The following is a 26,447-nucleotide window of genomic DNA, read 5'->3' on the forward strand; positions in this document are numbered from 1 at the left end:
CACTCTGTTTATGCAAATGGTAGCATATACGATTTGGTACATGCAATCATTATAAAGATGCCACATTGTGAGGGTGTTTTAAAAACCTACTATGTGTTTCTCATTAGGGTAGTTGGGGAATTACTGACATTTTATAAGCAAATAAAAAGCAACAGAACATAAAACAAGGTTTGGGGGCTTTGGAGTATTTGTGTTTTGTTTTTATTTCTGATGTAATTCCTAGAATATTTAGCTGAGTAACATTTTGAGGGCCAGATGTGTTTGGATCCAAAGGACTAGGTGGTTTAGGCTTGTTCCCAGGTTGGCACCGTTAGAAGGCAATGGAATCTTTAAGAGGTAGAAGGGCTTTAGGTCATTAGGAGTCAGGCTCCCAAGCGGATTATGCAACTCTGGCCCATTCCCTCATTTTGCTAGCTAGCTGTGAAGGAAGAGCTTTTCCTCCATCGCATGCTTCCACTATGATAGGCCACCTTGCTGCCAAAGACCTAGTAAAACAAAGCCAGTCAGTTGTAGACTGAAGCCCCAAAACAATGAGCGAAAGTAAACCTCTCCTCTTTTTAAGTTGATTTGACTCTGACATTGGTTATTGTGACAGAAAGTTGGCCAAAATGAGGTTTTTTTTATATTCAAATATTAGCCAATAAAGAATATTCGCCGACTGAATATTTAAAGCAGCCATAATGATGGCTTTCAATGCTAAGTACTTTTTTTAAGGTGGTCTTTAGTGCAACCCAAATATGCATCAGACTTGTGTTCCTCCTCCTTCAGTCTCCTCCTCAGTACTGGGATTATGGGCACCGGTCTCCCGGCTGGATCTCCCATATGTAACTTTGTTCCATTCTGAGATTTTTTTTTCAGTACTTTAATATTCTTAATTTTCCAGTTTTTATTTTAGCAAAGGTTTACATGTATGTGGTTTGAAGTCTATGTGCCAAGACACTTTGGAAAACTGCAGTCCCCAGCAGCTGTCCATTTCTGATACACGTAAGAACAAGATAGCCAGGAGGATGAATGCATTGTCTTTTCTCCTCCCTCCTGCCCTCAGCCCTCTGATGCTGGTCCTTTTGCATAGTAAGAGGTAGCAGGCAGGAAGCCTAGTTGTGCAATCCGCGAAGGCTGGCCTCTGGGCTATGTGTGGGTCCAAAATGACAAGTGAAAGGCTGAGCCCAGGAGTTTTGGTTTCTGGTAACATGTTTTAGGGGCCTGTGTTGTTGTTGTTTTTAAAGAGCATTTTAGTCCTGTATAGTAGATGTGATTTCTTTTTATTATTACATCCGTGTGTGTGTGTGTGTGTGTGTGTGTGTGTGTGCGCGTGTGTGTGTTTGCACAAGCGTGCCTGGGTGTGAGAGTAGAGGTCAGAGGATAGCTGTGGGAGGTGAGTCATCACTCCAGCTATAATTTTTAATTTTTTTTTTTTTCATTTAAGAACTTCTCTTCCAGCATCAGCTCTGTTTGGTTGCAGCTGCTTTTTTTTTTTTTTTCCTGTTCATTTTGATCTGTTTTCCCTAATAAGAGCTTCCCCTGGGGTGCCATCTGACCTGTAACTGCAGCTCTGAAGCTGACAGAAACTCTGCACAGATGGAGGGTGCTTGGCATCTTGGATTTTTACTGCATTTACTGTTTTGTTGGGCTAGTGTCCATCCCACTAGCGTTTTCTTGACGAATGCATCCCCATTTCCTGCATTGCCGGAGCCAGCTAGGAAGAAGGGTCAGCACTGACTCATCCTTCACTCCTCCAGTCACCATGCTGTCCTCCGGTCACTCTGCTGTCCACATGCCACTGAGACCCGCCCTGGGGTCAAGCACACCAGAGAGTCATCTGTTCCCCCTGTCAGGAGAACAGACCTGAGCTTCCTGCAGGGGTCAGGGTCTGGCTGCTCCTAAAACAGCTTTCAATCCTTCAGCCTTTGGTCCTTCTTCCATTTTGTTTCAGAACCAATTTAAGAGTCCACTCTTGGCTTTGAGCGTCGACTGCGTCCGGTTCAGATTTCCTTAGTTGCTAAATTAGTTACCACTTGTCTGTCTCTGACTGCTCCTTTTTATATTACAATGCGATGATGCCTTAAAAACAAACAAACAAACAAACAAACTTAAGTTTGGGGGAGAAAGTAGAAGCTAGCTTCAACTAGAAGTTTATATGTGATTTTTCTAAGGACAATAAACTCATGCTTTTACAAATTATTATTACTGATACCTGATCCTACACCAGTGATTTAGTGACAGGAACAGCCACATACCTTGAGGTATATTCCCAAAGGACCCAGTCATCAGTATATCTGCATGCCTTTTTTGAAGCTCCAGATATGTGGCTGATGCCTTCAAGTCTTGGAGCAAGCAATGCTGAGAGGAAGGCAATAATTAAAAATTCCGTGTAGTTTTTTTTTCATCATTTATCTTTAAAACTGAACTCGGTGATCCTAATAATGCACATTCACGCTATTCACGAGGCAGTGACAAGTTGACACACTTGTATTCACCTCATTTGTCCTTTTCTCCGCCCGTTATCTAAATGTTTACCTCACCCACAGGTCTCTATTGCTCCAGAGAAGTGATCCTCCTCTGTACTTTGCTAAAGAAATCAAACTCATTTTACCTGTGCCCTCGGGAACCATCACGGAAGAGGGGGTGGGAAGACTGTAAGCCAGAGGTAAGGGAGGACAGACAGAAAACAGTGTTTTCTGGTCTGACAGGACTATTGTAGTCATGAGTTCCCAGCAGCTGTGGCTTCCTGCAGTCAGGAAGTCAGGAGGGCTTCAAGATCCTTCACCCCTGGCTGAGGAGCTAGGGGCGACACTTCTGGGATATGGGGTGTCAGGTTTTCTTTAGAGATGTGGCCCCTGGTCGACCAGTTGTACTCCTTGGATGCCCCTAGACCTGTGAGTATGTGAGCTGCCCAAATTGGATTCAGTGGATTGTTTTAGCAAAAGAAGACATGAAGTTGGGAAGGGAGTGGGAGGTGGGAACGGAGGTGGGAGGAATTAGGGGTATGAGTACGAGTGATTATGATCAAAATACATTTTGATATGCATGTCTGAAAATCTCAAAGAATTAATAAGAAGACTAAGGCAAGGTGTGATGGTACCCTGGAGGCAGGGGCAAGTTGATCTCCTTGAATTCAAGGCCAACCTTGTCTGGATAGTGAGTTCCAGCCAGCAGGATTATATAGTAAGACCCTATCTCAAAAAGAAAGTATATATTAGAATAGCTCTATTAAAATGTTGTCTCGTGTATATTAACTGAACTGATGTGTAAATCTAGAGAACATTCTTTTGCTTTATCCATTTTTCTCTATTTACAACCCCAACTGTCTCTCTCCTTCCATAAGCAGAATGTTTACTTTTTCTTTCTGTTTTTAAAATAATTTATTTATTTCATGGTCATTGGTGTTTTGCCTGCATATGTGTCTACGTGAGGGTGTCAGATCTTGGAGTTACAGACAGCTGTGAGCTGCCATGTGGGTGCTGGGAATTGAACCAGCATCCTCTGGAAGAGCAGTCAGCATTCTTAACCACAGAGCCGTGTATGAGAGCTCTATCTGCATGAGCTCTTCTGCAAGCCAGAAGAGGGCATCAGATGTGGTTGCTGGGAATTGAAGTCAGGACTTCTGGAAGAGCAGACAGTGCTCTTAACCTCTGAGCCATCTCTCCAGCTTTCTCCCCCTCCCCCCAAGGCTAAGTCCCATGTGTCTATACAGAATAGTATGGAGAACAGCTTATACAAAAGTCAGGAAACATGAAAGAAAAGAGTTGTTGGGAAAACAGCAGATTTAGGGCTGTTGGAAGGGGGCTCCAGAATTAAATGGGCAGCTTGAGTGTGATGCCTGTGCTCACAATCTAAATTATCTTGAGTTAACTCCCCTCCTGTGCTTAAATTCCTGTTCTGTGTGGTGAGGAAAATGCCAGCTACATTTGAGACTTGGTGTGAGATTAAGCATCAAGTTGAAATAGCCAGTGAGAAAGTAGGGTATTTGTGTGTTTCTGTCTCTTGCATGAAGCCCTGCAAGGTTAGGAATTCTGTCCTTCATCTTGTATTTTAAACATTTAGAAGTATGCTCAACACATGGAAATTAAATGTACACTGAAGATTCACTTTAAGCCCACTGATGAGAAAATTAACTTATTTGCATTATTCTGGCTCTGCTGCCTGCAAATACTGACTTTTGCATGAGTATGTTTTCCTGTGTGTGCTGGAATGTGGAAGCCCAGCATGATGTCAGTACTCTTCACGTGTTTGATAGAGGCGGAGTCCTCTAGTTGAACCCAGAGCTCTCCATCTTGACTAGTTTGGCTAGTCAGGGGGTCCCTGTCTCTCAGAGATTGGGATTACAGACACCTGGCTTTTCCATGGTCCAAACTCCAGTTCTCCCACCTGTAGCAAGCATTTTACACACAGAGCCATCTCTGCAGCACCTATACATACTGACTTGTATCTAACTTCACATCGTGGACCTGAGTGAAACTGTGAGTGTTTCTAACATAGTAATTAACTGGCTTTTCGGTTTTTGTGTGTCCCTGTTCAGGGAGGTGGTGCAAGCAAACTGTGTCCGCTGGAGAAAGAAGTTTTCCTTTATGTGCAAAATGAGTGCCAGCGCCTCCACCGGCATCCTGGATCCATGTTTCTACAGAGTGTCTGTGCGGAAGGTATAAAAATAGCCTATTATTCCTCGCCTTTCAGGAACCATAATTAGCTACAGTCACTGACTCACTTTATTTAGATCTGTTTTAACGGTTGAACTGTAACTTCACACTTACAGTAATAAATTAAATTTCTTTGGGAAATTTGATAGAAAACCTGCAGTTATAACTCAAGATTCAAAAGAAGCTTCTTCTCAGAATCATTGTATATATGGGAATTAACCGCATCTGTATGAGTTTGGGGTGTGTGTGTCTGTATCGTGTCATTTATTAAATTCCTATTCTTTAAAAAAATAACTTTACAAAATAATATTTTCATTAATTCTTTGAAAATGTCATCCAATGCATTTTTGTTGTACTAACACCCCCCATCATAACTCTTCTACATCTCCTACCTTCACTACTCTATCCACCCAACTTTGAGTTTTCTTATTTTTTTAATCCAGTTCACCTTGTGTTGTCCAGCTGCTCTTGGGGAGTGGGGCCAGCCCTGGAGGGTGATGCATCATTGAAGAAAACCGACTGCCCTCTCCCAGCAGCTAGCAAATACCAGTATCTCCTCCAACTATGTGACTGGTAGTTGGATTTTTTTTTTCTTTCCACATCCCTCACCCCCCAATGCTGGGATTTCCCTGGACTGAGCCCGTGCAGGTCTTTTGTATGCTGGTTCCACCTGCTGTGAGTCCTTATGTGCATCTGTCCCATTGTAGCTGGAAAATACTACTTCCTTGAAATGGTCCACCATCTCTGCACAGTTCATACCAAAATTAGTGATGAAGTAGCAATAAAAAAAATAAGTTTATGGTTGGGATTCTCTACAACATGAGGAACTGTATTGAAGAACTGCAGCGTTAGGAAGGTTGAGAAGCACTGTTTTTATAAGTTCATGCTGCTGCTGAGGTGGTGGAAGAGTCGGTTTTAATATCTCAAAGTAGAAGTGCTTAGGTTTGGGGGTAGAAGTTTTACACAGAGATAGTCATTCCAGATACCCAACTAAAAGGACAGGATTCTGTTACATGGAAAGCAGGAGCAGATAACTAAGGCACAGCTAACATTCTTTCTGCAGAAGCTAAAGAAAGGCATAGATGCAGAAAAGGAGAGGCAGGAAGAACAGCAGCCAGAAAGGCAGGAGGGAAACCGGGCAGATATAGCATTGGGGAGGTATCAAGAGGAAAATGGTGTAAGAATGAAGGTCAGTGGCCAAGCCATCACGGGTGCTGAGAGGCTGAGGTGGAAGCAGAGCTTTTGGCTTTTATAAAATGAAGATCACTAGGGATCTTGAGCTAACAGAGAGGGAAAATGAGGAGAAACCCAGCTGGCGAGGGTTGACTCGAATAGAATGCTGCAGGTAGACGTATGAGTCTTTTCAATTTTGACCATAGAGGACAGCAATGAAAATCATCAAGCTGAGGAGTCAAGGAATGCTTAGAGGACATTTCTTTATCAGGGAAAAGCAAATCCAAACGACTCTGAGATTCCATCTTACACCTGTCAGAACAGCCAAGATCAAAAACTCAAGTGACAACACATGCTGGCAAGGATGAGGAGCAAGGGGAACCCTCCTCCATTGCTGGTGGGAGTGCAAACTTATACAACCACTTTGGAAATCAATCTGGTGCTTTCTCAGAAAACTGGGAATAGCTGTACCTCAAGACCCAACTATACCACTCCTGGGCATACACCAGAAAGATGCTCTACCATACAACAGGGACATTTGCTCAACTATGTTCATAGAAGCTTTATTCATAATAACCAAAAACTGCAAACAAACTGCAAACAGCCTAGATGTCCCTCAACCAAAGAATAGATAAAGAAACTATGGTACATTTACACAATGGAATACTATTCAGCGATTAAAAACAAGGACAACATGAAATTTGCATGCAAATGGATGAAACTAGAAAAGATCATCCTGAATGAGGTATCCCAGAAGCAGAAAGACACGCATGGTCTATACTCACTTATGAGAGGATTTTAGTCATATTGTACAGGACAGACATACTACAATGCACAGACCACAAGAAGATAAATCTAATGAGCATCTTAGGCTTTATGTCAGCTTACTAGTTAGGGCAGTGAAGGATATCTCTGACATCAACTATGTTGCCTGCTTTTTGATCACTTCCCCGTGATGGGGACTTTCATACAAGGCCACAGGGAAGAAAGATGAACTCAGTCCTCATGTGAATAGATGAGCTGGGGTGTCTGGGTAGGGGGCTTCCCTATTCTGAAGAATAGGGAAGACGGGATAAGGGAAGGAGGGTCGGACTGGGAGGAGAGGAGAGAGGGACTTATGACCAAGATGTAAATTAAATTAATCAATAAAAGGGGGAGGAAAAAAGAAGGGCACTATTAGGGATATGAGAGTGACCCACTAAAGAAGAAATTTCGATTGCTCATATGGCGTAGAAATAGTGGCAGGAAAGGGAAAGAGCAGCAGATATTCGTAAGTAATAATAGAGCTCATTGTAGACTGTCTGGACTTATGTAAATACACTGTGTGAAAGACAGCAGATAGGTAACACTTCATGAACCAGAAGGAGAAAAGCAGAAGAGAAGCAAAGACCCCTCAGTAAACGTGTTTTCAAGGTGACTTTGCAGAAAGGAAGTCTGCCCGTGATAGTAAAAGGAAAGAAAGTACACAATGTGGTAGGCCTTGTTCTAAGCCCTCACAGCTCTGCGGTACCCTAAATTCAGAAATGCGGTCCCACTGTATGGGAAGCTGAGGTCAGTCACTTGACCTTGACGTCCAGGAGCTCAGGGTCAGTCTGTGCATCGCAGAGAGACTCCATACCAAATACTAGGTAAGTAAATAAAGTTGCGAGCAAAGTAAAAATTTTGGTTATTTTCAAGACTGGTGTTATTGATTTGAATAGTTGGATTTAAAATCATTCTGCTTTTACTGTCTGATATTTACTAGCATATAAATGTCTACTTTAGAATTGTTTGCTACATGTTGCATTTTAAATCCTTCATCATATCATACCCTTATAGTGTTCTCTGTATTTGCAGGAATTAAAGGGTGGGAAAGCTTATGCAAAGGTGAGTCAATGCTTTTTAACTCATTTTGTAACTCATAATGTTATTGCAGTCTGTAGACTTTTAGTTGTTATTCAAGCTTGACTCATTTTAAGTAAAGCAAATTGGAGATTGAATAATTGGATTTGACAAAGTACTGGAGTGCTTTCTGGGGGCTAGAGAAATTGCTCAATGGTTAGGAACATTGGCAGTTCTTCCAAAGGACCCAGGTTCTGTTCCCAGCACCCAAATGTGCTCCTTCTGTGACTCCAGTTCCAGAGGACACAACCCCCTTTCCATGCACTGCATACACAAACATACATCCTGGCAAAATACCCATATGGCAAAGTATATGTAATAGAAATAAATTAACCTTTTTTTAAGTATATTTTGAGAGCTTATATAAGCAGTTATCCTTTAGTCTTAGCCTCCCTACTAAAGAATGTTTTTCTGGTTTTCTTGAAGCAATAGCAGAACAATTAGACAAGAGATATTGCTGCTCCAGGATTGGTTAATTTACTAAATTTACTGAAGAACATGGTCACGGATCAATTATCCTCTTCCCTCTGTGATGACCTTATTCTTGGTTACGATACCTGAGCACTAGGTGTCTAGTTGCTCAGCATTTTTTCAACACAATTCATAAACACAAAAACCTAGGTTATTTTTGTTGAATAAGAAAGTGTTTCCTGAATGCTGTCAGACCACTCTCCCATATGCTTTACTGAGTCTAACTGGACCACATACCCACCCCTAACCATCTGTGGTCACAGGAACGGATTGTTGTTGTTAAGTTAGACTAACCACATATAGCAACGGCAAGAGGATAGGTCCTTCCGTGTGCACAAGAATGAGGAAGGAGATTAGCTCTCTGGGAAAAAATGAACTTGGTGAGCAAGGACTAGCAGGGCCTTGAGTGTTGGGCAGGCAGACACAAAGGTCTACTGTTGTCGGTGACTGTTCATGACTTTTTTTTTCTCTTCTAAGAGCTCTTAAATATTCTCTCACCTTCTATGAGACTCTTGCCCTAGACTATACCTGCATTATTTTCTGTTGACAGCCCCTGTCGGCCTCCTACTTGTCTGTTCCCTCTGTTGTCTAACTCCATCTTCCTTAGTCCTGCCAGAGTGGTCTTCCTAAAATTAAACAGATTATATCATTCCCCGCTTTTAGTCCTTCAGTAGTTATCCATTGACTGTAATGGAAATTGGAAGTTTTTGTAAGCTAATAAATAAGACCCATTTTGGTTTGCAAGCCATTTCTGCTGCCTCATCTCTTGTACCTGCCCCCCGAGTTCTCTGCTTCTCTCTCTGCCCTTCTGCCTCTCCTTCTTATGAGGCATATTGCCCTCATACACTTCCTAGACTATCTCACGCTATTTTAGCTTCTTTGCCTTGTGACTTGACACCATGCATGTTTCCTCCCTCCCCTTGTCCTGTCAACTCACGTATCGTTAAAGATTCAGCTTAGTCATACCTTCCCACTGAGAACTTCTCTTCTCTTCTCTCCTAATTGTGTCTTCCTTTACCACAACACTTATCAGCTAGTACTATTGGAATTTGCTTTCTGTTTTCCCATATTAAGCTATGAAGGTAAGAATAAAGGACCCAGGAATAGCTCAGGGCAGAGCATGAAATAGGCCCTGGGTTCCATCCCCAGCACCAAAAATTCCTAAGTAATGTCTAGTGCTATTTGGATTACAAATGTTAACAGTTATTTTCTGAATAAGTTAATGTCTATCACAAATGTGGTATATATTACGACATATTTATGAGACTCGTATATGAAACATACACGCATATAGATGAATATTCATGTGACAGTTATCTTGGTAGAACCAAAGATAGTCATAAGGAAATATGGATTCTGGCATCATGCTATAACATCTGTATTGTGAGTGCTTTGAAGACAAGAGTATTTTTCCTGTTCCTTGCTTTTCTCTTGGGTCTAGATAAGAGTCTGGCAAATAAAAGGTACATTGGCATGTCATTTTCTTTAACAGGGACTGTCTTATTTGGGTTTTGCTGCTATACCAAAGTACAACAGACTGGATGACTTAACATACATTTAGTTCTCACCACTGTAGATGGTGAGAAGTCAAAGGTCAAAATGCCAGCAGATCCATGTCTATGGAGAGCCTCTATCCTGCTTTGCAGATGGCTGGCTTCTCAGTATGTCCCCGGGTGGTAGATTACGGAGAGAGGACACAAGTTCTCTCCTATATTCAAAGTGCATTCATCCAAGCCTTGGTATACAGCTCAGTGGGAGAGCACATTGACATGCCCTGGGTTTGATGGCGAGCACCCAAACCAGACAGATGCATTAGTCCATCCATGAGGGCTTCAGTCTCATGGCCTGATTACCTCCCAAAGCCCCCACCACTCCATACCATCCTATTAGGGGTTAGACTTTCAACATATGAATTCTGGAGAAACAGAGGCATGCAATCCATACCAGAGATCCTTAGTGACAGTATAAACCCAGTATCGCAAGAGTAGATGGTAAGTTAATGAGCAACTAGCCTTATTTAAGACTCCTTTATTGGCATTTGAACCTTGATGCGCCTAGAACTGAAAAGTACTAGATTATCAAATTCAAGAGCATTAATGGCCTTGAGTTGACCTTGGCACATTATGGCTAGCAGAACTAAAAGGTGAGGAGGGAAATGGGAAGTTAATTTGGCCAGATGGTCAGAACCAGCATAGACAACTCTTTCAAGAAGGGTTGTTCTTGTGATTTTTCTTTGTTTTCATTTTGGTGGAGAAGGAACGCAAAAAATGATCCAATATCCTGGAGAAATGTGGGACAAGGTTTTGTTTATTCCTTATGATAGGAGAAAACCCAGCATGTTAAAGTGTTGGTGGGAGTGATCCAGTAGAGAAAGGGTAGATTAGAGTGCCAAAGAGCAGGGAAAACTACAGAATAAACATGGGAGGCAAGAGGCCTCAGGAACACAGCTTATCATCCATAGTATCCGAGTGGGAGGCAGCGGAGGCCCAGGTGCAGGCAGTGAGTGGCTGCGGCTGGCTGTAAGAGCTTATGGAAGCTAAGTGCTCTCCATGGCCTTATTTTCTGAGTGAAGTAGGCAGCGAGGCCATCAGCGGAGGGAGAGAACAGGAAGGAGCTTTTAGGGGAAGGGGTGTGTATGAAATAGTACATGTTGAGGGCTGGAGGGATGGCTCAGAGGTCAAGAGCACTGGCTTCTTTTCCAAAAGTCCCGAGTTCAATTCCCAGCAATCACATGGTGGCTCACAACCATCTATAATGAGACCTGGTGCTCTCTTCTGGTGTAAAGGCATACATGCAGACAGAACACTGTATATATAATCAATAAATCTTAAACAAAAAAGAAAGAAGTAGTATGTGTTGATGATAGATCATCAAATAAGTCACATGCGTCTTCAGATGCACAAATGCTTCTGTACGTGGACCTGTCCTGGACTTTTCTCCTCCATATTGCTCCGCTAAAAGGCAGTAAGACCAGATCAGCCATGTGAAAACTAAGCAGCTGTTACCTGTGCCTTGAAGTGAGCTCAGTTTACTGTATTGGGGCCTTTCATGATTCTCTGGACTCTTATTCTTTACCCTTCCCGTACCAGTTAAAAGCTACTGAACCAAGGCTTTGCTGTGCCATCAAAACCATCTTCTCCTGTGCCCCTGAAACTGGGTCCGAGGAGGTGGCCCATGGGGAAAGTTCTTGCCGCACAGGTGTGAGGACCCAAGTTTACATTCCCCCAGAACCCGTGTAAAGCCAGGCTTTGCCTGTGCTACAGGGAAATGGGAAGTGGTGACAGGAGACTCCCTGCAGGCCAGCTGGCCGGGCGCGTACAGCACAGCGGCAAACAGTGGAGAGATCCTGCCTCAAATGTGGGGGAAGGTGAAGAACAAAGCCCGAGGCTGTCCTCTGACCTCTGCACATTCGCTGTTGGATGTGCCACACTTTAAACACACACACACTCACACAAATCTTTAAGGAAACAACCCCAGCAGTGTTTGAAACATGCAATGCAGTTTATTGCACGTTTGTAGCGATGTGCTTAATTCACTTTTTGTTCGTAAAAATTGTATACACCTAGCTATGTAGAACTAGAGTGCTAAAATAACGCTGATATAAGGGGTGCCCCTGAACAGTAAACCTGGGTTAATCGACATCAGAGAAAAGACTAGGACACAAGCTCTGATAACGGCAGGAAGTGGCATTTCTGGGTAGTACTGTGGAAGAGGAACACGTCTCAGCTGAACTTCTGGGTAGCAGCAGAGAGCACAGATGTGGGCTAGAACTGTGAGCACGGGAAGAAAGCCCTTCCCTAAGGAGACTCGGCTCAAGGGTGATTAGCAAGGCAGAAGTGGAAAACGAGAGAGAGGAAAAGGTGCCCCTACTGAAGAAGCGGTGAGCTTCACTTGAAGCCTCTCGTGAGTGCGTGGAGAACGAGAACTCAGCCTGTAATGACCTACAGTCCCCAGCGGCTGACTCAGCAGAGTAGGACGCAGAACAGAGGAGTCCGAGAGGCTGTGCAGCAACTGCTGTTTCTCCCCACAGTGTGCTGTGGCTGTAGGTGTTGCTGTGAGTGATGGTGCTTATTTGATGTGCCCTAGTTGTACCAACACAGTCACATGTTTATCTTACTGTTTACAGAAATGTATTTATCACAGCACATCAAGTCCATGATAAAAGATGAGTAGAATAGGTAATAGGTTGTTATTTAAAAGCATCTAAATTAAGGACCCATGTAGAGCAACTGATAAAGTGGGTAATAGTAAGATGACAATAACTGAAAGGTTTGAGAAAGCTCATGGGTTGAACTTCTATTTTAAGGAAATACGATAGAGCCTACTAGATAGTCTATTAATATGATTCTCTTCCTTTTCCTAGCTGGGCTTTGCAGATCTAAACCTGGCAGAGTTTGCTGGATCAGGAAATACCACCCGTCGCTGTTTACTGGAAGGCTATGATACCAAAAATACAAGACAGGACAATTCCATTCTTAAAGTAAGCGCTCTTTGAGATTTACATGCCAATAAATGGGATTTGCTGCTTCTCACTAAGCACAGGTATCTGTTGTCATGAATACATTGGGAATCCATACTGAGGTCTTAAGCCTCCACAACACTAGAGAATGACCCCTCTATGCCATAGAAGCTGTGAAAAGTAATGATTATCTTTATGGTCCAATGTGATTCTCACTGGTGCTGTGAACAAATACACTACCATGACAGCAGAAGTGCTTTCTGGAGAAAAAGAACATGAGGATCAGATGCAAGGCTTAAAATACGTCCAGGGCTAGAAGGATGGCTTAGTAATTAAGAGCACTTGCTATTCAACCATGAAGGGCTGAGTTCAGCACTTGGGAGGTGGAGACAGGGAATTTCAGGGGTGCAAGGCCAGCCTTAGATATATGAGACCTTGTCTCAAAAGCCAAAGTGGGAGAAGAGGGAATTAAGAAGAACACCATGCTATGAACCTCTGTTGTTAATGTCCCTCTGAAACTACCTCAGGGCCCCTGCATGTACCCCAATGAGACTGGCAGGTCTAGATCGATTGTTTTATAGTGAGGAAGGTTAGATGCCATCTGTAAGAGAAGTAGTGAGTGACAGAGCTGAGACCAACATGCAGATCTGCTGTTTGATGGCCTCTTCACATGATGGTGCTCTCTGATCTCATTCTCAAAAGCCACAGACTGTACCGTTCATTCTGAATGACCCCAAAAAAGTTATTAAAATTCAGCCTTCTCATAGTTTCCTTCCATTAAAAAACTTTTCTGGAGCTGCGTGTCCTGAGGTCAGATCTGACGTTTCCCCCACCATGGGGTTTCCTCCCGACAGGGAGACACAGTCTGTGGTGTTTTGGGGTGCTCAGTTCAGTCTGTGATGGTGAATAGAGCACGCAGGGGCAGGCAAGTGGCTCTGCGCTGGAGACTGGGTGCCTGCAGGAACCTGAGAACTTTTCTAGAAAACTTATTGCTGGGGGGTTGGTGGGTGGCTGAGTGCCCTGAGGTCAGACCTGATGTTTCCCTTACCACCAGGTTTCCTTCCAACAGAGAAACCCAGTCTCTGGTGCCCTGGGGCCCACAGTTCTGTCTGGGACTGTGAGTTGGGCACACCGGCAGGTCTCTGGGGACCCGGGGACCTTTTCCAGGGATTGTCTGGGTAACCTGAGGTCAGTCCCGATTGCTTCCTTCACCATGGGATTTTTTTCTCAGCTGGAAATCCTGGTCTCTGGTGTTGCGGTGCCCACAGTTCAGTCTGGGATGGTGACCTGAGCATGCAGGCGTGTGGCTCTGGGCTGGCGACTGAGAGCCCACCAGGACCCAGGAACTCCTCCTAGTTTTAGCTGGGTGACCTGAGAACAGACCGATTGCTTCCCGCACTGTGGGGTTTCCTCTCACTGGAAACACAATCACTGGTGTTTTAGGTCCCAGAATTCGTTCTGTTGGTCGCTGTTCTGTCAGTGCTGTCCTGCTTGTCAGACACAGTATCCTCCCGGCGCTGCCATCTTGGATCCCTTCCTGTGGTTGATTCTTAAAAGATACTCAGCAACCAGGGAATATCAGCATCCCAGAAGGCAACAGAGAGGCTTTAGTCCCAGTCCAAAGCTGATGCAAAGGCCAGAAGCTCTCTGCCCCTTAAATCCCCAAGAAGGTATCCCATGAGGGCCTGCTTATCAAATACTTACACCCCACAGGAATCTGGAGTAAACAGACCAACCAGACAGAAATGCATGCTGGGGAAGGATTATTACTGGGGAGGTGCTTTTTATTTTTATCATTTCAACAGAATTTTTATAATCACAAGGTTTTGGATGTTAAAGATAATTCTTTTAATCCATGTCTACATAAAGCAGTAATTGAATTTTGGTCACACTCATTAAACATTTATTCCACTTAATGCTTTCTAAATAGAAAATATTAGACTAGGTGTTGTGGTGGAAACACTGATTAGCAAAAGCTGGCGTCTCAAGAAATCTTTTGTGATTGTGGCTTTTGTTGCTCTTTTGTTTAGGTTTTGATCAGTATGCAGCTGATGTCTGGTGACCCATGTTTTAAAACGTAAGTTGAAAACCAGTAAACAGATTGCTTGTCTGAGAGTCTGATACACAGTGAAGCAGCTTTGTAGACAGATAATTCCCTTCGTGGTAGACTGACCTGAACTTCAGAGAAGTGAACTGTGTCCTATTATCGAGTAAGCTGACCACTCTCAAAATGAGGCGAGGTATAGATCTTTGGGTTTTCAGGTGTTCGTGAAATGGGCAAACTGAAGGTTTCATTTGCTTTCTATGATCTTACTCACCTTTCCGACAGATACTTGGTAGGTGCCTTACAGTGTGCGAGAGTGCATTCTAACCTCAGAAACAGCAGTGAGCAGGAGACTGCGTTCTACCTCCTTTTAGGACTTACACTCTAAGAAAGAAACAAGCAAGTAGCAATAAGCATAGAAAAAGAGCCTGGGAATAGATGCCTTGTTGAGGAGTAACAGGGGAGCAGGGAGACACCACAAAGAGCTGTCGCTGTTTTATATTGAGTGTCACGGGAGGCCTCCCTGGTTAAGAGGATATTTGATTAGGCTTGAAGGAGGTGGGAGGCAAGCCATACAGACATTCGGGAAAAGAGTATTCAAGGTGGAGGGAGTACAGACAAAAGCCTTGAGGGGCAGCCGTTCCCAGCATGTTCACGTAACTGCCTGGAGACCAGCACATCTAGAGCAGAGGGAGAGATGGGCTTGGTAATAGGAGATGAGGTCAGATGGCCATCTTGTGGGCCGCTAAAATGACTGCACTTACCTCCTGAATAAGGAAAAAAGCCGCAGAGGTTTCAAATGAAAAGTAAATGATCTTGTTTACAATGCAAGGTGGAAAAAAGAGACATCTGAGGGAGCCGCAGTGAGAACAAGGGTGGAGGAGGTAGATTATGTGACCGTTTCATTAGTTAATGTTTTCTCTCCTGGGAAGCCACAAGAGAAGCAATTCAGAGCTCAGGTGTAAGACACAATGAGACCCACATCGAAAAAGAAAGAAAAAGAGAGAGAGAGAGAGAGTGAGAGAGAGAGAGAGAGAAAGAAAGAAAGGAAGGAAGGAAAGAAAGAAAGAAAGAAAGAAAGAAAGAAAGAAAGAAAGAAAGAAAGAAAGAAAGGATATTTGTAAAACATTCCAGTGTGATCCAAATTCTTGTCTTACAAATGAGTACGCTAAGGCGGAGCAATGGTCTTGGTCAAGTATGTCTGTGTGGAACCAAAGGCAAATAGCTCCTGGAGAGATGCAGGCCCGGCTCTGTTAGACGCCTGTGAGGTGAGCACACCACACAGGATGTTACAGGACAGAATGGGGGCTCTCAACACCGCTATTCCTTAAAAGCCAGCAAAGCCCTCACTGAAAAGGAGCACTGAGCTAAGCTGTAACTAAGAATGCACTAAGTACAGGAGGCGAGTAGAGCCACATTCCAAGGAGAGAAAACAATTTTAACACACATAGGGCATTGTTATGATGCATGGAATATTTGTGGAATACTCCAGGAGATGATGATGCCATTTTAGGAGGTCATTTTTCACGGACTCTGACCATTACTATAAAAGTAAGATAATTCCCATTTCTTTAATCTGCAACTGTGCTATATCAAAGGATCCTGACAAAGCATATGAAACATTTTTGAACAAAAGAAGTAGTAGAATTGAGCCAACACCAGGTGGGCACTGGGTAGTTATTCACCAAACTGTGTTGCCCGGGGCAACAGAACTGCAGCATCCTAGCTAAGACTTGAGATTCTGAGTCTGCTGCCCTAGCCGCCCCCATGGTCAGCCTCTGTCCCTGTCCTAGAACGCTCCGTAGAAATGGCTCCTGGTTTTTTGAGACAGCAAGACAAGAATGCCAAATTTAAGGTAGTGTTAGGTATGTTATGACTGTAATCAATCACCTATGGACAGAAGACAACTGAGATTTAAGAACTGAGGCATGCAGGCACAGTCCAGACACTGGTGATTTATGGCTGCTATTGTAGACTCCATTCTTTGCATGAATCTTCTATGTATTTTTCCCATGAAATAGTCAATGGAGAGTTTTTTTAACCAAGTTGTTTATGTTATTTAAACATATAACTCAGCCATGCCTGCTGGTACAAGCTTATATATAATCCTAGCACTCAAAAACTGAAACAGGAAGATTTTCAGAAGTCCAAGGCTTGTCTGAGCTACATACACGCTACTAAGCCAGCCAGGGCTACAGAGAAAAGATTGTGTCTCAAAAAATATATTAAACAAAAACTAAAATACAACCATTGGTAATTAAAGAGATTGGGCCTAGTCAGACCATGAAGAGCCTTGGGTGTCATCCTAGGAGCTTGAGCTTTGATCCAAAGGCACTACTGAAGGGTTAGCTCTGGCTTTACGACAGGGGTTCATGTAGCCCAGGTTGGCATCCAGCTTGCTCATGCCCAAGGATGATCTTGAACTTCTGGTCCTCCTGCCTCAACCTCGACCTCCTGAGTGCTGAAATTACAAAACTGTGACAGCACATGGAGTTCTCTGTCTTCAGAACTCTATGAGGCAGTACTCTTTCTGTTCCCAGTATTTTGTTATATACAAACCTTTCTCTACAGGTCAGCGATTAAAAGCACCTGCCACTTGCAGAGGACCAAAGTTCGGTTCCCAGCACCCACATCAGGTGGCTTACAATCATCTGTAACTCTAGCTCCAGGGGATCCAACATCCACTTTTGGTCTCTGCAGGCACCTGCACATGTGTGTATATACACACGAACACATAAATAAAAATAAGAGCCTTATATAAAAATCTCTCCCACATTTATTATTCAGGTTTTATGGTTCTAAAAGATACTTATGGATTAGTTGATGGTTTTCATTTCATCCTCAAAAGGATAGCGCTAATAAAGAAGTTACTAAGGCAGGAGCTGAGCACACAGTTGGTCCCTAAAGGTAGTTTAAATCTTCAGGCTCACATGTGATTCCAGATCTGCTCATCAGAATATCTCCCTCCACAGGCCTCCCTCCACATCCATGTCAATACCAATCGCTGGGGAATCCGAGTCTCTGGAAGAGGACAGAAAAGGTGGAGAGACCCTCAAAGTACATCTTGGAATAGCAGGTATGGGTATATAGCTCCCTGATCTTTTAATTTCTGAGAAACAATACTACAATCTTTCCTACAAGATCCTAAACCCTGAAGGGCTACCAAGAGAGCTCAGCAGGTCAGGGCGCTTGCCACCAAGCCTGATGACCTGAGTTCAGTCCTTGGAATCCACACAGTTTAAGGAGAAAACTGACTCCCACAAGTTGCCCTCTAACCTCTACATGTACTCTATGGCACATGCATGTCCAGACTTGTATACACAAAATGAACAAATAAATGTTTTTGTTAAAAAGATTCCTACAACCCACCTGCATATAAATACATAATGCACGATGACTTGAAATGAGCCAGTTAGTATGCTGGCCACGCCAGTACTTATTTGACTAGAGTAAAGCGCACTGACAATGAGAGCTGCGTGTTGCACGGGCATGACCTCACACTGACCTCATCCCCTCCTCAGAAACACAAGGACCTCCAGCTTCTGTACCTCCCTCATGCTGGGCACACTGGCCCGTCAGCTCCTTGGTGCTGCTTCTCGTCTTTTCTTGGTGTTTCTCAAGCCTCCCTGTGCATTTGATTTACCCGGGGTTTGGGGACATTAAAACACATGCTAGCACCAGCAGCTAGTTTGGGTCTTGGGAGATACAAGTTGGTGCCTGAAACTTTATATTATACAGGGTCCCAAGAGCACCTTTAAGATCTACTTTCCAGGTGATGGTGGCCCATGTCTTTAATCCCAACACTCAGGAGGCAGAGGCAGGTGGATCTCTGTGAGTTCAAGACCAAAAGTTCAAGCCTGGTCTACAGAGCAAGATCCATTTCCCTAGACAAAGTTCCAGCAGAAGCAGAATCTACTGTAGCAGCTAAAAGCAGGGTGGGGGAGATGCCAGCCTGGCTGCAGGAAGAGAACATAGCCGTTTCCTTCTGTCTCCCGGGTTATGGAGATGGCGTGCGTTGTTGGAAAGAGTGGAAAGAACAGTAACGCACCGGGCTTCACATTTGCACTACCTTTCAAATGCGCAGTGATAAGGTTCCTTGTCAGTGTTTGTGAGTATGGATTTCTTGATTTATGGATAATGTTAATCTTTCCATTAACCCCTCCCTTCAGCACTTAAATATTTTGTCTATACTGATGAGAAAATATAAGGTGAAAGCTACTATCCTTACATCCATCTCTATCTTCTGATGTCCTGTAGACTCCAGCAGTCTGATGTTGGGTAGACAGACAGACATGGAGAAGCATCATCAAGAGAATACCTATTTGACGCATGCATCATAGTACATGTAGACAAATGTCTAGCCACCAAGGCTGCTGGCGTCCGACACCTTTCTTGTTGCAGTGACAAAAGAGCTCGAAGGTTCTTTGGGCTCACGGTTCCAGGGTATGCAATCTGTTGCAGTGGGCAGTCACAGCAAGATGGGAGGTATCTAGTCACATGGCACCGGCCTTTAGGAAACAGAAAGATAAATGCTGGTGTCCAAGCTGCTTCCTCTTCTTCCTTATTCAGCCCAGGACCTCAGCTGAGGGCACGCTTCTGCTGACACTCAGGGTGGGCTTTCACTCCTCAGTTAACCCTCTCTGGAAGCACCCTCACAGATGTGCCCAGGTAGGTGTCCCTTAGGCGGTTCCTAGTCTAGTCAGAATTATGGGGAGTTAACCATCATACTGCCCATTTTCTGTTGAACTCATCTGCAAGCTGGTTTGTGTCCTATCCTGATATGTACAGTTATTTGATTGCCAAATCCTGTGGGCATTTTTCCTGTTGTCCTATGCCTCAGCCACCAATTCTTTCTTGAAGCCTTCTCTCCTTTGCCTTCTACCTTCATGACCTCTCCTCTTCTAGCTTCTTAGGGATTTCTTGAGCCAACAAGATGGTTCAGTGGGTAAAGGCTCTTGCCCCCCAATCCTGATGACCTGAGTTCAATCCCTAGGACCCATCAGTGGAAACAGATGTTTGCCTCCAGCTAGTTAGTTAATTGTCATCTGGCCTACACATATGTGCTATATTGTACACACACACACACACATTTTTTGAAGTTGGCAATCGGTGGCTACTGGGGAAGAGAGAGTTGGTTTTCTTTAGGGATGTGGTCCCTGAGAGACTGCCCACGTCCAGTGGATGGCCCTACACTCAAGCACATCACTAAGTGTATTCAGTGGGTTTAAGAACAGAGCACAATAAGTAGTTAGAGAAAAGTGAGAGAAGAGCACAGGAGGAATTGGAGAGGAAGGAATAGAGGATGAATTTGACCAAAACACATTGTATACATACATGAAGTTCTCAAATAATAACCAAAAAAAAAAACTTAAAAGAAACTTCTTTATGGTCCTAGTGCTGTGACTGTGGCATAGAGCTCTTGCCTCTATGCTTGGGGCTCTGGGCTTAGTCCCCAGTCCTTCAATGACAGAGACTAAGGCATAAAAACGTCTTATCTTCTACCTCCTCTCTAGTGTTTGCTATTCCACAGAGGTTCAGTCCCCTCTAGTTAGTTTTCTGGGCGATCTCATCTACACCGCTGGATTTAACTGTCTCATAAATATAATGTGGTTATATAAATGTGTGTTAAACACTTTCTGCTCACAAATACTGTTTCCAAATGTCTTGGGGAAGGTCCATTCAAGCCACACATCATACTCAACCACATCCTCATCTCTCTCCCTAGCCAGACTTTGGGTTCTTCATGATCTGATCGTTATATCCCAGAATAAGACCACGGACAGGTCAGGATGAAATGAGTATTGATTGTCCTCAGATTTCATATATTCAGCGTAAATCTGTCTAACTCTTTCTCCTACTGCTCAGGTATCCTGGCACAAACTTCTGCTCAGTAGCAGAATCTGGCCATTTGTGCTAAACATCTCTCACTCTCAGCGGGGTTATAATGAAACCTTCACTCTTCACTCCAACCTGCTTATCCTTTTACTAAAGCAATCTTCACACAACATAGACTGCCATGCCCTTGCTTAAAGTCACTGAAGTGCTTCCTTCATTCAGCTCACAGAAAGGTCTTCGTCACCTGGCCTCTTCTCAGGCCTTCAGCCTCTCTTCCCCATCAATCACCTCCCCATGGCTCAGTACCATTTGCTTCTCTACAAGCAAGGCTTGCCCTACCCTTCCCCCCCTCCCCGCCCAGCAGCTAGCTTAGAGACTCCTGCATTGGCAGGTCCTCTGCTAGCATCCTCTGTGAGGTCTCCTCCCACGAGGTATCATGTGCACTGGCCTTTGGAGTCCTTAATACCTTGTGTTGGTTAATGCTGGATATACTGCATTCTGCTTGCTTCTCTCTCCAAATTCTGAGCATATGTTTGCTTTATGCTTTGTGTCCCCAATGCCTCAGTTTTGGCTACACCACAGACAACTGACTTATTAAGAGCTTAATAAATTTCTTATATGGATTGAATACATTTTGGATTACAGAAGACAGATGGCTGAGATTTGAGCCAAACACTGGAGTAGACTCTTGGGTGTTCAGGAATCTCTATGAACTCTCTCCTAGGAGAGGGGTTCTTTGGAGCTAACTTTTGGGTCTAAGGCTGCTGTAGAGATAGGTGCTTGGGACCCTTACAGTCTGCCCAGACAGGAGAAACCTTTGCAGAGGACCAGTACCTTGGGTGCTTGGCAGCATTAGGTGGCCCAGTTGTGCACGATCTCACCTAAAGAACTGCTGCTGTGGTAACCATCTCACTCAGATGCTCTCCTAAGTTCACCACAGTTCTAGTTTCCAAGTGTTTTACACTAATGCTAACCGGCCACAGTGCTGCCTTCTATGGAGGACGCCTGGGACCACAAATACATAATTGCTGTCTAGGTTATGCACATGACCTAGAGCTACTAGAATCAGTTTGGGCACCACTTCTTTGCACATTTCCTTCCAAACTATGTACTATTATCAGTTTCTTTTATCACTGTATTTTTCAAATTTGACTTATTTTATTTTTAGTGTGTGGGTGTTTTGCCTGTGTGTATGTTTGTGCACCATGTGCATGCAGTGCCTGTAGAGGCCAAAAGAGGGTGTTGGGTCCCCTGGAACTGGAGTTGCAGGTAGTTGTGAACCTCCATGTGGGTGCTGGGAACTGAACCCTGAGTTCTCTGGAAGACAGCCAGTGCTTTAAGAAGCTGTGTCATCTACAGTTTTGTATTCAGTTTTTTAAGAATTTTCATCCCGGGTACTGCATCCTGTGCTGTGTTGATAAAAGTAACAGCATTGTGCCACATATAGCCTAGCACTAGGAAGACTGACATTAAAGCAGTAAAGTACCTTTAATTCACGGCTGAGATGAATTCCAGGGGGAGTAAGCTCTCCTCCACACACCAAAAACAAAACAAAACCACTATAGTGCCAGGGCATGGTGGTGCACACCTAGAATCCCAGCACTCACATCAGGACAGAAAGATCAGGAGGTGAAGACCAGCCACAGCTACTGAGTGGGTCTAAGGATAGCTGTGGATATAGGAGACCCTCTCAGATAGATAGACAGATGGATGGAAAAGAAACAATACCAAAATACAGCAGTTTCATGAGAATTTGTAAGAATAAGACTGACTTATTAGAAAAATGTTGAGCACACACAAAAAAGAAACCTAATGGTTTTAAGACACGCTGCTAGCAGACATTATGAAAGTTCCCTAACTTTCCAAAGTTCCCTAACTTTCCATTCTTTCCAAAGAATGCTTTCCAATAAGCATTCTTTCATTTCTTGCAGTGTAGTTGTTTTCATTGTACCAATTGGAAGGAGTCTATCACTTTATAATTTATTTTTCTTGATTATGAACTTGCAAAGTAATAAAATCTACAGGTAAAATAAACATTGGACATTGACTTGGTAGTAATAGTAACATCGAGTTTTGACTTATTGCAGATCTTTCAGCAAAGAGTGCCTCTGTTCCAGATGAACTTGGCGCCTGGGGACACTCTAGAACATCAAGCTATGCAAGCCAGCAGTCCAAAGTATCAGGTAGAGGCCCACAGTGGGATTCAATTCCTAGTTGTTTTAAAGCAGTGGTTCTCAACCTGTGTGTCACGACCTTTTGGGGGGGTCACATCAGATATTCTGTATATCAGACATTTATATCCAATCTATAACAGTAGCAAAACTGTATTAAAGGGTCAAAGCATTAAGAAGGTTGAGAACCACTGTTCTAAAGGGACTTGAAGCCTGGGGTAGTGACACACACCTGTCATCCTAGCAGTGGGGAGGCTGAGACAGAAGGATGGCAAGTTCAAGGCTAGCCTCTGCTTGCTGTATAAGTGCCTGTTTCCAGACAGAATGAAATTTAGTAATAAACTTGAAACTGTTACGGTGGAAAGTTTATTATTGTAAGATAAAGAAATTACTTCCCAGAGCTGGTAGATGATTCCATAAAGGGCAAGCATGAGAGCCTGAGTTCAAACACCAGCACTCCCATAGAAGTCAGTCATGACAGTTCATACCTGTAATCTAAGCACTGGGTTCAAACACAGATGGATTTCAGGGGCAGCGGCAGCCAAATCAGCAAGTTCTAATCTCCGTGAGAGATCCTGTCTCAAAAAAATAAGGTGGCCAGTGGCAGAGGAGATGACCCAATCAACACACACGTTCACACATGTGCGTGTGCACACGCTTGAGCATGCACCCATATGAACATGCACACACATACAGAAAGAACAAGGTAGACTGTAGTGTGTCCAAAATTGATAAGATATCCAAAATGATTTTTCCTCTGGCAGGGTATAGCACGTGTCACTCCCGGTCATCCAGTTTCTCCGAGTTCTGCCACAGGAGAAATACCTCAGTGGGAAGTACGTCAACAGGAATTGAAAGCATTCTGGAGCCATGTGACGAAACTGAGCAAATCCCGGCCGAACCAAGTCCAGACAGCGCTGCAGATGAAGAAGAAGCTTCGGAGAAACTCGCCAGGTACCCTCCCGCATGATGGCTTTACATTTAAAACATCCTTATTTTCCTAACATAATCAGTACCAGGGGGGGAAAACAACTGTGGTTCTCTTCCAAGATGCCCGGTCAAGCAGGATTCCGTTGAGTCTCAGCTGAAGCGGGTCGACGACACCAGGGTGGACGCTGATGACATCGTGGAGAAAATCCTCCAGAGCCAGGACTTCAGCCTGGATTCCAGTGCGGAAGGTGCGCGAAGAACGCAGGCGTGCGGTGCGGGGGGCCACAGCTGTGGAACCCACGCGGTTGGGCGGCTGCCGAGTATGGGAGGGCCGGGGGTGGTGGTCTGGAGAACAGCGGTGAAGAGATAGACTCCTGCCGTCGCTCCCAGCGTTTTCCGCGGAAACTGAAAATTTATCTGTCACCAGCTTGAAAGGTGCAATTACTCATGCTGATGAGAATAGAAAACACGTATCAGTGGACCGCTTTGTTGTGTAGCTGGCTGGAAATAGAAATAATTGAACCTCGTGAAAATGTGCAGAAAGAGCTATCATTATTGTTAAAAGAAAGAGAGCTTTGGGAAGTTGGTGAGAAGGACCTGTTGGGCTGGGTGATTCGCATAAAGCGCGTGTAAAACGTTGCTACGCTTGGTGGCTGTGAAATGAGGTTTGCTTCAATATGCGTGTTATTTGATAGCGGCCTATCTAATTATGTGTTCTAATTATGTGTGGCAGAAGAAGGCCTGAGGTTATTCGTGGGGCCTGGGGGAAGTACGACCTTCGGCAGCCACCATCTTCCAAACAGGTACGTTGCCCACCAGCTGGCTCTGCTGAGGACAGATGAGAACAGGAAATAGCCCGCAGAGTTACAGACACCTGATGTAAATGCCAGAACCGAACTCAGGTCCTCTAGAAGATCGGGAATGGCTCTTAGCTGCTGAGCCATCTCTCCAGCCTCTATCTAGATATTTTTTAAGTTTTTTTTTTTTTTTAAGACAGTCTCAATGTATATAACCCTAACTGGCCTGAAACTCTCTATATAGAGCAGGCTGGCCTCAAACTCTTAGAAACCCGCCTGCCTCTGCCTCCTGAGTGCTAAAGATGTCTTCCTTGGTTTCCTAGAAGGTGGAGTATACTGTGACTGGGTGTGTTTCTCTGTGTTTATTCTGTTTGGGTTTCATTGAACTTCTTGAATCCCTGTGCTTATAGATTTCATCAGATTCGAAAATTCTCTAGTCACTATCTCCCACACATACATGCTTCCTTCTGGCATTCTGATGTTTAAATACCAGTATTTATCTTCTGTGAGCTAAGATAGAGCACAAGCAACAGCCCAAAATAACAACGGATAGATTGGCGATAAATAAGCTTCCTCAGCTTACAAAAGCAAGGGTGACTCAAAACAGCTGCGTCACCAAGAAATCCTACTCCATCGTGGCTGACAATCTCACAGAAGCCTAACGTCAGTTAACTCTTCGCCCCCTATATACCCTAGCATCTTCCAAGAGTACATGCAGGAGGGAATGGTAGAATTCCAGTGAGAGTCATGGTCCTCCCTTCCTTCTACAAGTACATAGTAAAAGTCCAACCCTATTCCTATTCTGACAGACTTTGCTTTCACCGTATTGGTTTATTTCATTGCATGACTACAGTCTCGGGGTTATCACTGGTCCATGGTGGGAAGGAATGGGATAGGTATACCATAAACATCTCATAAAATGTCACTAAAGATGAGAGCAGCCGTAGTGGTTGCTTCCAGGACTATTAAACCCTGGACACTCAGTGTGAAGCATCAGGTACCTTGACAGGTGAAGACCTGGGTAGCTGCTGGTGACTTTTAACAGTAACACCCTCACCTCCGTGCAGCACCAGAGGTTTCCTCAACACCCAAGATGGGAATGGGCAGAACTGCGGCCCATTCAAAAGCATAAAGCTAGCTGCCATCTGAAAGACACAGTGAGAATCTTTATTCTGCCAGACCAAGAAATGAGAGCAGAAAGATGCATGTTCCCTCCTTGACGGCACAGAACCACGGTCCAAAGTAACAGTCATAGTGACAACAACAGGACGTCTCCTGTTGATGTGGCCTTTACTTAAATGGGCTACCTCAGAATGGTTCTAGTCACAAAGCTTGCAAATTAACGTATTTGGCATATTTTATTATGAGAGGTCAGTACCTGAAAATCCTATGTACTGCCGTGGTTGAGGCTGATTTTAGCAGTGTCTGTATGTCTTTGTGTATGACGTGCTACCATGATATATGTCACACCTGGCATGTTACAGTAAAGGCTGTACACAGAAGCCCAAGAATGCAATGGCCAGGCTGATTATACAGCTTTGTCCCCAAAACTGATGCACTGCCATCTTGTTATTTCACCGTCCTGGACCGCTAAGCCAGGGTAAGAACGTCTTGTGCACTAGAGAGATAGATGATATATTTCTTCATCTGTTTTCATGTGGGAAAATCTAGTCACATGATCACACCTACCTACAGGGGAGTTGAGGAAACCTTTCTAGCCAGGTTCCCTGTCACTAGCTAAACTATGAAGCAGAGAAGAGATTATGGGGCATAATGAGGACAGCCAACTTTCTTCTACACTGAGCTGCTGAAGAAAACCCTCCGTCCAGAGCATTTCATTCACAATGCTGGCCACATATATAGCCATCTGCATGATGACTAAAAGAATTATTGAGCCCTGTAACCCATAATCCTGGCACTTGGGAGGTAGAGGTATGAAGAACTAGACTACAAAGTCTTTTTTTTTTTTTTTTTTTTGCTACATAGAGAAGTATAGACCAGCCTAGGCTAAATAAAACCCTGTCTAAGAAAAAGGAAGGAGACAGAGGG

General features: G+C 44.0%; 1 protein-coding gene across 2 annotated transcripts in view; it reads left to right on the forward strand.

Moving 5' to 3' along the window:
- Eeig2 (EEIG family member 2) overlaps positions 1-26,447 on the forward strand; it is a 48,573-nt gene that overhangs the window by 17,415 nt on the left and 4,711 nt on the right. Inside the window, exons 2-11 of one of the 2 annotated variants that reach the window (XM_060392878.1) lie at positions 2,529-2,647; positions 4,520-4,640; positions 7,647-7,676; positions 12,526-12,642; positions 14,652-14,698; positions 17,638-17,741; positions 22,588-22,683; positions 23,436-23,625; positions 23,722-23,849; positions 24,335-24,404. In XM_060392878.1, coding sequence (XP_060248861.1) covers positions 4,569-4,640; positions 7,647-7,676; positions 12,526-12,642; positions 14,652-14,698; positions 17,638-17,741; positions 22,588-22,683; positions 23,436-23,625; positions 23,722-23,849; positions 24,335-24,404 — 854 coding nt within the window. In that variant the 5' untranslated portion in view covers positions 2,529-2,647; positions 4,520-4,568. The remainder of the gene's footprint in view (positions 1-2,528; positions 2,648-4,519; positions 4,641-7,646; positions 7,677-12,525; positions 12,643-14,651; positions 14,699-17,637; positions 17,742-22,587; positions 22,684-23,435; positions 23,626-23,721; positions 23,850-24,334; positions 24,405-26,447) is intronic. The other variant, XM_021631710.2, reaches the window with a different exon arrangement.

Source organism: Meriones unguiculatus, chromosome 10, assembly GCF_030254825.1.
Source record: "Meriones unguiculatus strain TT.TT164.6M chromosome 10, Bangor_MerUng_6.1, whole genome shotgun sequence".
In the NCBI taxonomy this organism is placed as follows: Eukaryota; Metazoa; Chordata; class Mammalia; order Rodentia; family Muridae; genus Meriones; species Meriones unguiculatus.